Raw genomic sequence first — 16,626 nt, 5'->3', positions numbered from 1 at the left:
GGCTCACAGTCTAAAAGAGTGGGCTTATCCCCATTTTGTAGATGAGGGAACTGAGGCGCAGAGAAGTGAAGTGACTTCCCCAGGGTCACACAGCAGACATGTGGCGGAGCCAGGATTAGAACCCAGGTCCTTCTTGACACCCAGGCCAATGCTGTATCCACTAAACCACGTCGCTTCTCAGGCTAGTGAAGGCGACAAAGACCTCAGGAGCACCCAAGTTACGGCACTGCATCCGCCCTATGTTCCGGTCACTGCCTGTCAAGATATTAAAAAAAAAAAACTTGGAATATACCTGTAATGTCCCTGCCTGCCTACATTCTCTTTGGACTCTTGTCTTTCCATTGGGAATGTTTCTGGAAGGAACGACGGAGCGCCAGGGATGCTGTGCAAATCGCTATAACGACCATCGGTTCCTTCCCGCAGGATTTTGGTGCCAAAGTCTGAGAACCAAAGTTCATCCCTTTGTTTTGTTCTCCATCTCCCCCTTCTAGACTGTGAGCCCACTGTTGGGTAGGGACCGTCTCTATATGTTGCCAAATTGGACTTCCCAAGCGCTTAGTACAGTGCTCTGCACACAGTAAGCACTCAATAAATACGATTGATTGATCCTTCATTCCGAAAAGAAGACTCCATCGTCACCATATCCATAACTGATTAATTCATCCCAGTTCCTTTGGGCCGTGAGTAGGAGCAAATAAACATCTGGATTTTTTTTTTTTTTACCTGCTAGTTTTTGGAAGTACCCAGAATCGAAAGGGAGAATCCTTGGGAAAGCCTAGATGATTTAAGCTTGTGGATTCCTCAAAATGGAAATCACGAACATTGGATCAGAGTGCTTACCTGCACTCTCTTGGACAGCGGAGGAGTAACGAGCGAAGTTCTTCAGTTATTAAAGCCAATGTGTGAAGTGAGTGGTGTCTAATACCGTCGTCAAAACTCTTCCTTTATTTCCCTCTCTATCCATTACCTTTTCCTCTGTTGGCTCTCTTTTGAAGTAATTCCCTTACTTCAGTGGTCTCCTACTGAATGCCTCTGGGTTCATAGGTTTATATAGGATTTTATTCCAAATTATGCAGCTCTGTGTTCTTTATAACATATATAGAGAGAGAGCCTCTCCTGGGAGTGGTTCTGAATTTATTAAATCCTTAGCAGTGAGGGAAAAAAGCCCCAGTAGCATGTATTGAGTACCCACTTATGGTTAGTATTGTTTTTAGTGGTATTTGCTAAACGTTTATACTATGTCAAACACTGTTCTAAGCACTGGGACAGTTACAAGTTAATTAGGTTGCATGTAATTCCTGTCCCATAGTCTAGGTAGGAGGGAGTTGGATTTAATCCCCATTTTACAGGTGGAGAAACCTGAGGTCCAGAGAAGTTCAGTGACTTGCCCAAGGTCACACAGCAAGCCCTGGGAAGAACCAGGATTAGAAACCAGGTCCTCTGACCCCGAGGCCTGTGCTTTTTCCACTTGGAGAAGTATTGGAGAAGTACAGAAGTACAGAATAGTGAAGAGGCATGTTCCCTGCCCACAAGGAGCTTACCTTCTAATGGGAGAAGACAAGCATGTAGAGCATTCGTATAGATACCTGCAGATTTGTATGTTTGAATGCTAAGGGGGATGTGTGTGAATAAAAGTTCAGAAAAGTGTGAGACTTAGATAAGGCGATGAATATAGCTCAGGGTGCTGGAATTGAGGTAGGGAGTGTCCTAGTGACAATACTGATTTCCAGGCATGTTTTAATACCATTTATTATTTCGTGCCTTGCGCTTGCATTAGAATTTTTTCGCTTCTCCGCTTTCCCAAGCTAACAACATATATCCCGTTAGTCATTTATACGGGCCACAAGCCAGTAGCAAAGATTGAGAATGTTAGGCAAGAAATGTTATTTTCCCCTGACCTTTGTATGTTTGTGTATTCTAGGTGAAAACAGACTTCTGTCAGAATGTGTTACCCTACTTGATTCATGACATTTTGCTGCAAGATGCAAATAAATCGTGGCGAAATCTCTTGTCTACACATATCCAAGGATTCTTTACTCATTTTTTCAAATATTCCACGCAGTCTAGCCGATCAGCCACCCCTGCAAATTTAGATTCAGGTACTGATAAGTTCTGTGTGAGTTTTCAGGGAATTATTGCAATTAGAGTAATGGTATTTGAGTTCCTAATTGGGTTTGGTGCAGTGTATGTAGCGTGGGCTTCCAAAGTACAGAACAAAGAATTTCCACTTTCTCTGCCTACAAGGTGTTTCTCCGCCGAGGAGGGAGACCAAATTCAAATACATTGCAAATAGAGTAATTATTGAACCTACAGTTGAACAGACATATATGTACGAGAATGTGGAGCATGTATATAATAAATAGATGCTTAAATTCTAGAATTGGCTGGTGGGTTTATCAATAGTGGTATTTCATCAGCAGCATCATCAATCGTATTTATTGAGCGCTTACTGTGTGCAGAGCACTGTACTAAGCGCTTGGGAAGTACAAGTTGGCAACACATAGAGACAGTCCCTACCCAACAGTGGGCTCACAGTCTAAAAGGGGGAGACAGAGAACAAAACCAAACATACTAACAAAATAAAATAAATAGAATAGATATGTACAAGTAAAATAAATAAATAAATAGAGTAACAAATATGTACAAACATATATACAGGTATTTATTGAGTGCTAGCCGTGTGCAGAGCACTAGTAAAGCACTAAGCGTGGTGGCAATTCACTGAGGTTACTAGGATTATAAAATTGATGAATTCACTTTTATTATGATAGCTGGCTATACGCCCATTCATTTTCCGTCATTAGTAAAATGTACTTCAAATAGCATTTTCAAAGTTCATTTGAGCGGAACTACTATCGAAGTGTGATCACTAGCAACTTCATTATTATATGGCATTGATTCCTACTCAACATGGCTCAAGTGTTCTTGCTCAAGGAAAACAAGTATTTCTCATTTTATCCACAGTAATAACATTTAATGTGAGTAATATGGAATGCATTTACCTAACTAGGTCAATTTCATCAACAAATTAAAGAACAAAAATGACGCGGTCCGTTAGCTACCGAGAACCCTTTTGTAACAAAACGGTTCTGTGCCTCTTCTCTCCTTCCGCTGTCCTAATAGAAGTGAAATATGCACGCAGCTCCCTTATTGATTTTAAGTGGCTGCAAAGTGACAATTCAGGGAGTGTCTTTTTCCCAGCAGATCTCGGAGAGGGTAGGTTTGCACTCTCCCAGACCCAAAGGGAAGAGTTAAGCTGAAAATTTTTCACTTGAAATTTACGTCTGATAAAAAATAAAAGAAAGCCCATAGATCGTATTTTGCTTCCAGAACCAGAACTCCTGGTCCGAGCGCGCTTGGATAAAAAATCTCGGCGGACAATGCTTGCTATTGTGGACTACATGAGAAGACAGAGGCGGTAATTTGGGGTTTTGGGGTTTTTTTTCTTTGCCTTGCTGTGTTTTAAATGCTCTGGTTTGGAACAGTGGCATAATTTTTAGCTTCTCCGAAGATTGTCCTCCTTTGTCCTTCTTTAAGATTGATGGGTCTGCCCTTTAGATACCTCACTCTGCTTGGGTTTTCGAACTGAGGGAGGCTACTGCTTTTGTTTTCTGATATCTAATCACAGGGGAAGAGAGTTTCCTTGCTCAGGAAGGGGCTTGGAATAGGAGATGGGAGCAAAATTAAAAAATAAAACTTATTATTATTTTTTTAATCAAGGTGCTTCGCTTTACTCCTACATTAACCATTTCTTTGGTCCCGCTAAGGAAGTTTTATCCTTAGAGGGGAGTCTCCAGTTCAGTTGGGTGAAGGAGTATTTCTAAGTATTATAATAAAATGATCCACTCTCATTAAGTTTCTATAGTAAGCTCTTCAAATTGTTAATGATTCTCTGCTGAGCTATGACTTGGATATTTCAAACTGTTGTATTTCAGGTGAGCTCTACAGTCCAGAGGATTTGGGAGTATGAAATGTGCCATTGTTGGCATTATAATTGGTAATGCAAGTTGTTTAGAGGCCAACAGAAGTTGTTCAGAGGCTAATCACAGACGTCTACCTAGCTAGCTGGATCTCTACCCAGAGGGCCTATCACTGTAATAATGGATTATCTTTATGTGGGTGTTCAAGAAATGGTCCAGTGACTCCCACTTAATTTTTCCTCAGACCTCATTCAAGGACAGCGTTCGACGACACTTCCTGGCTGGAGTTGAATTATCTTGAGGTGGCCATGGTGGCCCAGTCGTGTGCAGCTCACTTCACGGCGTTACTCTACGCAGAAATCTACGCTGATAAGAAAAACTTGGATGACCAGCAGAAAAGGTAGAGGAATTTAGAATTTGGGGTTCTCCACACCTCTTCTAAAGCAGGCTTAATTTACGTCAGTGAAATGGATAGCATTGCAACATATACATATATATTTCACAATTCTATTCATTATATATGTATATATGTTTGTACATATTTTTTTACTCTATTTAATTTATTTGTACATATCTATTCTATTTTATTTTGTTAGTATGTTTGGTTTTGTTCTCTGTCTCCCCCTTTTAGACTGTGAGCCCACTGTTGGGTAGGGACTGTCTCTATATGTTGCCAATTTGTACTTCCCAAACGCTTAGTACAGTGCTCTGCACATAGTAAGCGATCAATAAATACGATTGATGGTGATTTTATATATATACACATACATATATATGTATATGTATGTGTATATATATATATATATATATATATATGTAAATAAATCGTATGTGTGTGAAAGGACGGGAGATTGCTTCAATTTTCAAATAGAAATTTTTCTGTTTGCAAAAACTAGACAGAAAGGCATGTTGCCTTGGAGAATGGAGAATTCTTGACTTTAGTTGTGATGTGGCATCATTAGCTAAGTTTAAAGTCCCACTGAAGCAATCAACCATTTGTATTGAGCACTTAGCGTGTGCAGAGCACTGTACTAAGTACTTGGAAGAGTACAGTTGGTCAACACATTCCCTACCTATAAAAAGCTTACAATCTAGAGGAGAAGGTTGCAGGCTGGCTTGTAGTAAGAAGTCTGAGAGGTAAAGTAGGAAGGATTTGAGTACTCTAGAGTCAGCGGTGAGGAGTTTCTATGTGATGCGGAGGTGGATGGGCATCCACTGGAGGTTCTTGAGGAGTGGGGAAACTTAGATTGAATGGTTTTGTGGAAGAGCGATCCAGGCAGCAGAGTGAAATATGGACTGAAGAGGGGAGATACAAGAGGCAGGAAGGATGAGGCAGTAATCAAGATGGGATAGAAGAGGTGCCCGGATCAACGTGGAAGCAGTTTGGATGGAGAGGAAAGAGCGCATTTCAGTGGTGTTCCCGAAGTTGAACCGACAGGATTTAGTGGCAGATTGAATATGTGGGTTGAATGAGAGAGATGAGTCAGGGATAATGCAATGGTTACGGGTTTGTGAGACAGGGAGGATGGCGGGGCCGTCTACGGGGATGGGAAAGTCAGGGAGGGCAGGGTTTGGGCGGGAAGCTTTGGACTTGTTTTGGACGTGTTACGTTTGAGAAGTCGGCGGGAATCCAGGTAGAAGCAGCGTGGCTCAGTGGAAAGAGCATGGGCTTTGGAGTCAGAGGTCACGGGTTCGAATCCCAACTCCGCCACATGTCTGCTGTGTGATCTTGGGCAAGTCACTTAACTTCTCTGGGCCTCAGTTTCCTCATCTGTAAAATGGGGATTAAGACTGTGAGCCCCACATGGGACAACCTGATCACCCTGTCTCCTCCCCAGCGCTTAGAACAGTGCTTTGCACATAGTAAGCGCTTAACAAATGCCAATTGTTATTATTATTATTTCCATAACGCTTTAAAATGAAGTGAAGTTTTCTCTCAGTTCATCCTCATCATCTCAGTACGTGAATAGTTGAGAGAAGCAACCTGGTTTAGCGGCAAGAGCACGTGCTTGGGAGTCAGAAGACATTGGTTCTAATCCCGGCCCCGCCTTTTGTCTGCTGTGTGACCTTGGGCAAGCCACTTAACTTCTCTGTGCCTCGGCTACCTCATCCGTAAAATGGGGATTAAGACTGTGAGCCCCACGTGGGACAACCTGATCACCTTGGTTCTACCCCAGCACTTAGAACAGTGCTTTGCACATAGTAAGTGCTTAACAAATACCATAATTATTATTATTATTATTGAATTAGCTGGAGAGGCAAAGTGTTTATGGCCTTTCTGACCCATCATCTTTTCTTGATTCCACATTTGGCAATTTTTCCAAGGTTTAGCTTCTTGTTCTTCAAATGTGGATGTTACTCAAGACTGTAAGTTCGTTGTGGGCAGGGAATATGTCCACTTATTGTTATACTGTGCTCTCCCAAGCACTTAGTAGAGAGCTCTGCACACAATAAGGGCTCAATAAATACAATTGAATTGAATACTAATACATCTTTAGCTTTTCGGTCTTGGACCGTTAACCAGTTGACAAAGACTTTGTCATAAATACATCAAGGGCAGGAAGCATGTACTTTTCTTGATGTGGTGTGAATGCATGGTTCAGTATCGGAGCATAACAGAGAAGTTTGGTATGTAAATTGTTTTATAATCAAATTGTCTAGCTTAATATTGGCTATCAAAGATTTAATTAGGTTTCTACAGCACTCAAAGCACAGGGTCTTGTTCTGTCAAAAGATCGCGTATTTCATAGAACATGAGGCAAAAAATTAACCCCTCTCCGAGGTGTGTTCCCTTGTACTAAACAGCTTTCTTTCTCTTTTTTTAAAAGAACTGCTTTCCCCGCGAGCCGAAGTCCAATGTTTGAAGAAGGAAGCCAAAATACCACGATTTCCAGTTTGAGTGAGAAAAGTAGAGAAGAAACTGGAATAAGTTTACAGGTGAAACAGCCTAACCTGATTCCTAATATGAAGCAATGAGCATGGGATAAAGTTAGATTTTACGCCCTGTGTGGAATAGTGGACTGTTGGATCATCATCATCGTCATCAATCGTATTTATTGAGCGCTTACTGTGTGCAGAGCACTGTACTAAGCGCTTGGGAAGTACCAGTTGGCAACATATAGAGACAGTCCCTACCCCAGCACCTAGTAAGAACCATAATTATGAGGAGTAACTAGAGGAGAGGAAGACCACACACGAGATACTCGACGTGAGTTTCAGTATGTAATTTTGCTAAAGCGAGAGGGAAAGGCAGAACGATTAGCCCGGTTGGGCGGATGTGGTAGACACCCAGCTCCAATTCTTCATGGGGTCATGTGCTTATATAACCCCATATTAAGAAAAACGAATGTTGTAGCTGGTGCCCCATACTTGACACTGCTCCCAGGCCCCCAGACAATTCTTCCAGTACCATTGTGCTTTGTCGGTAGAATGCCCTCCAATCCTGCCGTCACATTCAATCCGAAACACACACGTTGTGAAAAACTTGTGTCCTGGCAGAACTGAGGGCAGAGTGATTAATTCCTAACACTGGAACTCACAACTTAGAGGCTGCCAACACCCTCTTAACTGGTACAACCGCAACATTTTCTCTGCTATGACAAGTTGGCATAAGGAATATTTTCCTGAATTGTTTCAACTTTTCTATTGGGATTTCACCTGTAATGTGGGAATTTGTCCAGATAGCTGTCTACCTACACGTAGCCTATACACATATCATTGTGCAATTTTGGTTCCTGATTTCTGAATGGAATTTCCGTGTCTGTTTTCTTGCCGTTTTGTGGTGTGATGTGTTAGGATCTCCTCATGGAAATATATAGAAGTATAGGAGAGCCTGATAGCCTTTATGGCTGTGGTGGAGGGAAGATGTTGCAGCCCCTGGCAAGGTAAACCTTTCTGATATTTTTAACGTTACTTCTAACCTCTACGAAAGATATCCCATGTGCCGTCCCCTTTTTCTGTGTTTAAGTTGCTAATTAGTCTCATCTTTTACGTCCTTTAAGAGTTCAGTCGTAAACAGTGCATGAATGAGCAATGGTCCTGATTTAAGATTGGCTTGACTTGCTCCAATTTATAGTTTGTTATTTAGGATTAGTCAGTAATCCCGATGACCAGTGTTAATCTTATGGGTGAGCATCCTCTTGGACTTTTCATATGGCACCAGCTCCGTGAGCTCAGGCGTGGGGAGGAAAGAGTTCTTGTCTCCTTCTCCGAGTAATCTCAGTCCCTTATGTTTATGCTTTCCTTCTCCAAACACTTTCAGATGTTTTCAAGAGAAGTAGAATAATGGCCAAACTTTCCTTTCCAATTCTGTCCCTTCCAAGGCTCCGATGATTCCCGTTTCCTTCCCCCTGTACCCTTGCTGAGACAAGACTGCTTTCAAAATCTACCCCGCCATCTAGACCCCTGACCTTTTCACCTTCTAAAATCATTAATCAAACTCCCCTGACTACTTTTTCACCTCTCACGCCCTAATGGTTCCTTCCCCTCTGCCTTCAAACTCCCCCAAGTGTCCCCTTTCCTAAAAAAGCGGGCAAAAAACTTACCTTGACCACCTTGCTCCACCAAGCTTTGGTCCCGTCTCCCTCCCCCGACTCTTATCCAAACTCCTCGGACAGGTTCTCTGCCTCCGTTTCCTCATCAATTGTATTTATTGAGCGCTTACTGTGTGCAGAGCACTGTACTAAGCGCTTTCCTCTCCTCAGACTCCCTTGACGACCCCGTACCATCCATTTTCTGAAGCCCTCTTCACTTCACTGAAACGGCCTGCTCCAGGATTACCAGTGACACTAATCCTCCTTTACCCTTTTGGCTACTATCTACACCGTGGGCCATACTCTCGGTTTTGCCGCCGTGGCTCTCTCTCTGTTCTCCTCTGTCTCCCCCTGAGAGGAAGGATTGTGAGAGATCAGTTACCTTTATAATAAATACAATTAGGAGCCAATTAGACAAGGCCACAACCGACTACAGTTATATAAACGTACACACAGGTATTCAACGATTAAAGCGGTGGGGTCAGGTGAGATGGGGAAAGAGTGAGACCGACCAGGGGCCTCGGAATAACCCGATTTGAGGACGTACCTTCATCATCATCATCAATCGTATTTATTGAGCGCTTACTGTGTGCAGAGCACTGTACTAAGTGCTTGGGAAGTACAAATTGGCAACATATAGAGACAGTCCCTACCCAACAGTGGGCTCACAGTCTAAAAGGGGGAGACAGAGAACAAAACCAAACATACTAACAAAATAAAATAAATAGAATAGATATGTACAAATAAAATAAATAAATAAATAGAGTTAAAAATATGTACAAACATATATATAATATATATATATACCTTGTCGACAGAAGACTGTCGGAGCGTTTTCCCAAGAGGCTGTTGTTGGTGGGCCGTGGCACTGCATTGTGAATTGGTTGCTCTCCTAAAATAAATTGTTTTTAAATCATAGGATAAGAACTTATGAGCATGAGGCAATGTGGGGAAAAGCTCTCGTAACGTACGATCTCGAGACAACGCTCTCCCCATGTACCCGCCAGGCAGGAATAATAGAGGTGAATTTCTGTTGCTTCTCTCTTTCTCTCTCTCTCTCTCTCTCTCGCTGTGTGTCTCTCTCATCAAGCTGTCACCAACAGACTGTTGTGCTCTTTATGGCTTCTCTACGTCACTAGGCCGTGACGCTTACAATTCCGTCATCTACGCATTCAATAGCTGCCAACAGCGGGAACAAGAGTATTTAAAAAATTGGAATGTGTGTTTTGAAAGTAACTTTTATATCACCTCTTCCACTGGGCTAATCTCTGTCCACTTCCTTCTCGTTCTCCCCCGCCACACAGGCCCTACAGAATTCTGGACTGTGCCATACACTCTCTACATACTTAAAGGGGTTGGACAATGAAAATGCAGAGTGGTGTGCCCAACTCCACGAGCTTCGTTGTCAGGCAGCTTGGAGGAACATGCAGTGGGATCTCTCTATCCCCAGCAAGTAAGAAACTCCCCGGTTTTTGCCCCACAAATTCAGGCATTGGATGATAGCCTGCTTTTTGGTGTGTGGGGAAAGCCAATTATAACGTTCTTCGGATTGTTCTGACAGAACTTTTAAGTACATAGACCCAAAACCGGTAAGAAGCAACGAAACGGGGCTTGCATTCCCTTCCTCTTCTTGACTGTAATCAATGAAGAAAAGGTAGAGTTAATAAACTGAATTTAGGATGTGCCATGAAAGTCAGCACTTGAATGCTGTTAGTCTGGGAGGCGAAGGGCAACCAAAAGAAGGAATTATGTTAAAATGCATCCTCTTCCCCTCTCCCTAGCCATCGAAGCCTAGACACTTAAATTTGATGTACTTTTTTTTCCCCTTTAATGGTATTTATTAGGCACTTACTGTGTGCCAGGCACTGTTCTAAGAGCCGGGGAAGATCCAAGTCTTATCAGGCTGGTCACAGTCCCTGTTTCACATCGGACTCACAGTCTCAATCCCCATTTTACAGATGAGGTGAGGCCCAGAGAAGTGAAATGACTTGCCCAAGGTCTCACAGCAGACAAGTGGCAGAGTCCGGATTAGAACCCATGACCTTCGGCCTCCCAGGCCCGGTCTCTATTAGGCCATGCTGCTTCAGTGGCTTCAGTTGCTCTCAGGGAGCATAAAAATAATTTTCCTTTTTTTTACTCCTGGGAATATTGTGTTTACTTTTCAGGTATTTCAGGTAATTAATTGTGCCCTCCGGCAAAATTTTGTCAGAATTTGGTTGAAATTTTGATTCTGTCCTCAGGTTGGCAAACTAAAAACTGATCGAAGAGAACAAAATGCACATACTGACTGAGAAATCATAGTCCTTTCTGTGTTTGGCCACCAAATACCATAGAGGATATGTGAGCCCTTCTTCTAGACCGTGATCCCGTTGTTGGATAGGGACCGTCTCTATATGTGGCCGACTTGTACTTCCCAAGCGCTTAGTACGGTGCTCTGCACACAGCAAGCGCTCAATAAATATGACAATGAATGAATGTGGGACCTGTGATCAGAAATCCTAACAATTAAATAATAGTCTTGGGCAATTTAATTCGAAGGATATTAAGTTTACGCAATCAATGAGTCGTATTTACGGAGCACTCGCTGTGTGCAGAGCACTGCATTAAGCACTTGTCTGGCTTATGCCATCGAGTCGACTTTGACCCATAGCGATGCCATGGACACATCCACCTCCACCTGCAGTCGTTCTGGTAGTGGATCCACAGAGTTTTCCTGGTAAAAAATCTGGAAGCGGTTTTCCATTGCCTCCTTCCGCACGGGAAACTCGAGTCTCCGCCCTCGGCTCTGTCCCGTGCCGCTGCTGCCCAGCCCGGGTGAGATTTGACTTGTAGCAGATTGCCTTCCACGCCAGGAATGGAATGGATAGGCCTCTGATGGACTCGCCTGTAGTCGAGACTGTTAGGGTACCGGCAACTTTCTAAGCGCAACCCCGAGAGGAGATTAAGCACTTGGGCAAGTATAATACAGCAGAGTTGGTAGACACTCCTTGACCAGCTCACAGTCTCGAGGGGGCCGGGTAATTGAGTGCTTTAAACAGCATAACAATATTTTACTGGCAGATAGAATTTTGCTGCAGGATTCCCTAAGGTGTTATAAATGCAAATTAACCCCTCTCTTTTTTTCTTTTCAAAAATCTTAAGAAAGGAGATAGAAGAACCTGGCTACCATGAATCTCTGTACCAGGCTTTGCAGTCTCTAAGGGATAATGAGTTCTCCGCCTTCTCGCAAACCCTCAAGTATGCCAGGTAAGAAGGAAATGCCTGCATTCTCTTTTCTTATATTTCCTGTTTCCTGTTGGATCCTGTTGAGCAAAAGAGAATCGATGGCGAACCGGGATCCCTGGGTTCGTAGGGGCCAGGGAAGTGCAGTAGTGTCTTCCAGTGATCATTGTGCATGACTACATTTTGTAAATTAATCGAGGAAGACATTCTGTGTGATGGAAGTCCTTTGATCTCAGTTTGTTTACGATGTTTCTCTCCAGCTAGGCCCCAAGATATATTGGGGAGTCTTCTATTGCTATTGAAATTATTTCACATACGGGCCTTGCATCTTAAAACGGGATTTTTAAAAAGCACTGGACATTTTTCTGCTCTATGACCAGGGTGAAGGAGGTGGAAGAGTTGTGTAAAGGGAGCCTGGAATCCGTATATTCCCTCTACCCCGCACTCAGTAGATTGCAGGCTATTGGAGAGTTGGAAAAAATCGGACAACTTTTTCTCAGGTATGTCCAGATCCATTTGACATCTTTCAAAAGTATCCAAAATGCATAGTATTACCATCTCCTTGTAATGGATTTTTATGTTAGATTACTTCTAATATACCTAATATAAAATTACTTCTGACATACGTACCGTTACCGTTAGCTCAGTGTGGACAGGGGATGTGTCTGCCAACTCTGTTATATTGTACTCTCCCAACATCTTAGCACAGTGCTCTGCACACAGTGCGCATTCAATAAGTATAGTTGCTTTCATCAGTTGTATTTATGGAGCACTTACCATGTGCTTTTGGAAGAGTCCAGTACAGCAGTGTTAGCAATCACATTCCCTGCCCACAACAAGCTCACAGTCTAGAGGAGGAGACAAATATTAAATAAATAAATGACGGATACGTACGTAGGTTCTGTGGGGCTGAGGGAGAGGTGAATACCGTCTTGCAAGGCAGGAAGGATGGTAGTGCTGTCGACAGTGATGGGGAAATTATGGGGAGGACAGGGTTTGGGCGGGAAGATAGAGAGTTGTGTTTCGGACATGTTACAGTTGGAGGGGAGAGGAGGACATCCAAAGAGAGGTGTCTTGAAGGCAGAGGAAATGTGAGACCGGCACAGGGGAGTTTTGACTTGTAGCATATGGCCTTCCACTCACTAGCCACTGGCCAAGCTAGGAATGGGATGGACAGGCCTCTGCTTGACTCTCCCTCACGTAGCCGGGACTGGTAGAGGACTGGAAACGCTCCAGGTGCCACCCTGAGAGAGGAGCACTTTTGTACACATCCATAATTTCTTATAATGTCTGTCTCCTCCCCCTCTTGTGGGCAGGGAATGTGTCTACCAACTTGGTCGTGTCATACTCTCCCAAGCGCTTAGTAATTAATAATGGTATTTGTTAGGCTCTTCCTATGTGCAAAGCACTGTTCTAAGGTTTGCACATAGTAAGCGCCTAACGAATACCATTATTAATTACTAAGTACTTAGTACTTAGTACAGCACTCAGCACCAGTGATTGATTGGTTGATCGATTACCATAGGTGGGAGGCTTGACTCTTTTAAGGCCAGTCGATCATCTAGGCCATTCTGTTTTATTTGGGGCGCGTCGCTCGAGATCTCACGGACTCTGTGGTTTCAGATCTGACCCCGATAAACGGCTCTCCGAAGTGTATTTGAAGTGGCAGAGACAGTCCCAACTCCTCAAGGACAGTGACTTTGGTTTTCAGGAGCCCATCATGGCTCTGCGAACAGTCATCCTGGAGATCCTGATAGAAAAGGAAACGGAGCATTCCCAGAGAGAATGTGTTAAGGGCATTCTCACAAAACATCTAGTGGAACTCTCCACGCTGGCGCGGACTGCCAGGAACACCCAGGTAATTTTTTTAGCATTTTTTTAAGATACCTCTTTGCCACTTCATTTCTCAGTTATGACCCGTTTCGTCTTAGTTCTTGAGAAAGCCTTTCAAGCTATCCTAAAATTGTGGGAATCACTAACTCCTAGAACAATACTCTTTTTAGGTGCTCTCCAGTCACCTTGATCCAGGTCCTGGTGTTATCTAGCGAATTGTTTTCCTGGGTATTATTGACCTGCCTAGTGGTTAGCCGGGGATTCCAGTTTCTGTGGCAGGTGCCCCAATTAAGTCAATTAAGCATATTATTGAGCACTTAAACTGTGCTAAGTGTTTGGGAGAGTACAATATAACAGAGTTGGTAGACATATTCCCTGCCCACAATGAGCTTACAGTCCAGAGGACAGTCTAGCATTGGAATCAAAAGATCCTCTCGCATTTTTACAAAATAACAATGAAGTAGAAAAGGTTGCGGTTGTAGCACAGAAAGAAGCGTGAATTTTGAAACCTGCCATATGCTGTCTGTCCTCAGGTCTAAATTGGGTAGTGAATTTAGTGTGACTGAATCTGCGTATTTGCCACTCTATTTTACTCTCTCCCTCTCTCTTTCACACCCTTTCACACTCTCTGTCCTTATTCCTTTCTCTCCTTTTCTTTTTCTTCCCTCTTTTCCCCGTCACTTCCTCCTTCTCCTTTTTCCTCTCCCTCCTACCGTGATTGAGGTTGGAAAAGGATCTAGCAATTAAAGAAACGAAACTTAGCATGTTTAAATTGCAAAATTTCAGCGCTCTAGAAATGGGTAGAGTCTTGAACCTTTAGCCTGCATACAGCTTAAACTGCTGTTGGATTCCAAGGGAATTTACTGACGAACAACTGCAGATTCTTTTTGAAGTTAGTGAGTATGGGGACGAGCCAGGCTTTGGGTTCATTCCATTCAGAAATTTTAATTCATGCCGGGGTACCTTGTTACCAAAAACATTTTGATTGTCAGCCTGAAAATCCTAGAGTTCCTTCCTTAAAGTTGTGGGGCTTTTTATTTAATAGTAAGAAGGCCGGGGAAGGTCATTTTTGAAAAGGAAGGGGATATTGATAAGGGAGCAATTAAACTTATTGAAACAGCTCATTCTTATGGATGTCACTGTTTAATTTCAGCTTCCCGAAAGAGCAGTGTATCAAATCAAACAGTACAATTCAGCTAGATGCGAAGCCTCTGAATGGCAGCTAGAGGAAGCTCAAGTTTTCTGGGCTAAAAAAGAGCAGAGTCTTGCACTGAATATTCTAAAACAGATGATCAAGAAGCTGGATTCAAATTGGTCAGAGGTTGGTTGCTTCTTGTATTGACTTTGAAGACTGGGATAGGGTTTTATTGTTGGTAAGAAAAGGGAAATCAATCCATCAATCAATCGTATTTATTGAGAGCTTACTGTGTGCAGAGCACTGTACTAAGCGCTTGGGAAGTCCAAGTTGGCAACATCTAGAGACAGTCCCTACCCAACTGTGGGCTCACAGTCTAGAAGGGGGAGACAGAGAACAAAACCAAACATATTAACAAAATAAAATAAATAGAATAGACATGTTCTAGTTGAACACTCAGCAAAAAGTAATTGGTCTCAAATATGAATCTCTGGAGAGCAGTGGATAGGAAATTTCATCTCAAAATATTGATTAGAAAGCTGTTCAAAAACAGTACTAGTATGGTAGATTCTTTTACCCCATATTTTAAAACATCTGAAATTTTTTTAACTAATATTAAATGCAAAGGAATAATAATAATGGCATTCATTAAGCGCTTACTATGTGCAAAGCACTGTTCTCAGCGCTGGGGGATACAAGGTGATCAGGTTGTCCCACGGGGGGCTCACAGTCAATCCCCATTTTACAGATGAGGGAACTGAGGCACAGAGAAGTAAAGTGGCTTGCCCAAAGTCACACAGCTGACAATCGGTGGAGGCGGGATTTGAACCCATGACCAGCGACTCCAAAGCCCAGGCTCTTTCCACTGAGCCACGCTGCTTCTCGATGAGCAATACTGATGAGCAATATTAGTTCTTCTGTGGCCATAATTGTGTGTTTTTGATGAGTTCTGGAGCTATAAATTAGAAGCAGCAACGACATTTTAATTTCCCAACATTCTCCAGTACCTAGCCTCTGAAAAGCTCAAGAACTTTAGGGACCGTCAAGCACTAAACGGTTGAAAACTTGAACAAAGCAGGGTAGAAAAGAGAATAAACAAAGGTAGAAAGGGGAAAGAAGGAAGAGAAGGGAATGGAAGGCAACGCAACCACAGTGGACCAGATTGTCACCAATTGGCGTGTGTGGCCTTCAAGGAACAGCTTGAATGGCAACCCTGTAGCAGTGCGGGGGACGTGGGGAGTCGTGGGTTAAGTGTGGGAAGGATGTTGGGAAGCAACGCGGCGTAGTGGAAAGAGCCTGGATTTGGGAGTCGGTCCGCACCAAGTCAAAAGAGCGAAAGAAGACCAACTGCAGCCCTCCCCCAGCTTTTCAGTGGAAAGAGCCCGGGCTTTGGAGGCAGAAGTCATGGGTTCGAATCCCGGCTCTGCCAGTTGTCAGCTGTGTGACTTTGGGCAAGTCACTTCACTTCCCTGGGCCTCAGTTCCCTCATCTGGAAAATGGGGATTAAGACCGTGAGCCCCCCGTGGGACAACCTGATCACCTTGTAACTTCCGCAGCGCTTAGAACAGTGCTTTGCACATAGTAAGCGCTTAATAAATGCCATCATTATTATTTTCACACTTCTGGACACAGCTGGGAGGGGGAGGAGAACCACCTGACGATGACAAGAATAATAATAATTATAATAATAATGGTATTTGTTAAGCGCTTACTATGTGCGAAGCACTGTTCTAAGCGCTGGGGAGGTTACGAGGTGATCCGGTTGTCCCACGGGGGGCTCACAGTTTTAATCCCCATTTTACAGATGAGGGAACTGAGGCACTGAGAAGTGAAGTGACTTGCCCAACGTCACACAGCTGGCAGTTGGCGGAGCCAGGATTTGAACCCATGACCTCTGACTCCAAAGCCCAGGCGCTTTCCCCTGAGCCACACTGCTTCTCAAACGGCTTCCTCCCTCCAGTCAGGATCCTGATAGGGTGCAGAG

At 43.3% G+C, this 16,626-nt stretch overlaps 1 protein-coding gene across 1 annotated transcript in view; it reads left to right on the top strand.

Annotated features, from left to right (window-relative positions):
• ATM (ATM serine/threonine kinase) overlaps window positions 1–16,626 on the top strand; it is an 86,641-nt gene that overhangs the window by 47,149 nt on the left and 22,866 nt on the right. Inside the window, exons 36-47 of the mRNA XM_038761547.1 lie at window positions 731–907; window positions 1,922–2,099; window positions 3,331–3,418; window positions 4,165–4,320; window positions 6,749–6,857; window positions 7,716–7,804; window positions 9,372–9,474; window positions 9,757–9,905; window positions 11,594–11,698; window positions 12,055–12,174; window positions 13,298–13,532; window positions 14,661–14,828. Coding sequence (XP_038617475.1) covers window positions 731–907; window positions 1,922–2,099; window positions 3,331–3,418; window positions 4,165–4,320; window positions 6,749–6,857; window positions 7,716–7,804; window positions 9,372–9,474; window positions 9,757–9,905; window positions 11,594–11,698; window positions 12,055–12,174; window positions 13,298–13,532; window positions 14,661–14,828 — 1,677 coding nt within the window. The remainder of the gene's footprint in view (window positions 1–730; window positions 908–1,921; window positions 2,100–3,330; window positions 3,419–4,164; window positions 4,321–6,748; window positions 6,858–7,715; window positions 7,805–9,371; window positions 9,475–9,756; window positions 9,906–11,593; window positions 11,699–12,054; window positions 12,175–13,297; window positions 13,533–14,660; window positions 14,829–16,626) is intronic.

The sequence above is a fragment of the Tachyglossus aculeatus genome, chromosome 20, assembly GCF_015852505.1.
Source record: "Tachyglossus aculeatus isolate mTacAcu1 chromosome 20, mTacAcu1.pri, whole genome shotgun sequence".
Lineage (NCBI taxonomy): Eukaryota > Metazoa > Chordata > Mammalia > Monotremata > Tachyglossidae > Tachyglossus > Tachyglossus aculeatus.
The sequence above is the reverse complement of the archived record's forward strand: the minus strand, read 5'-3'. Positions and strand labels throughout refer to the sequence as shown.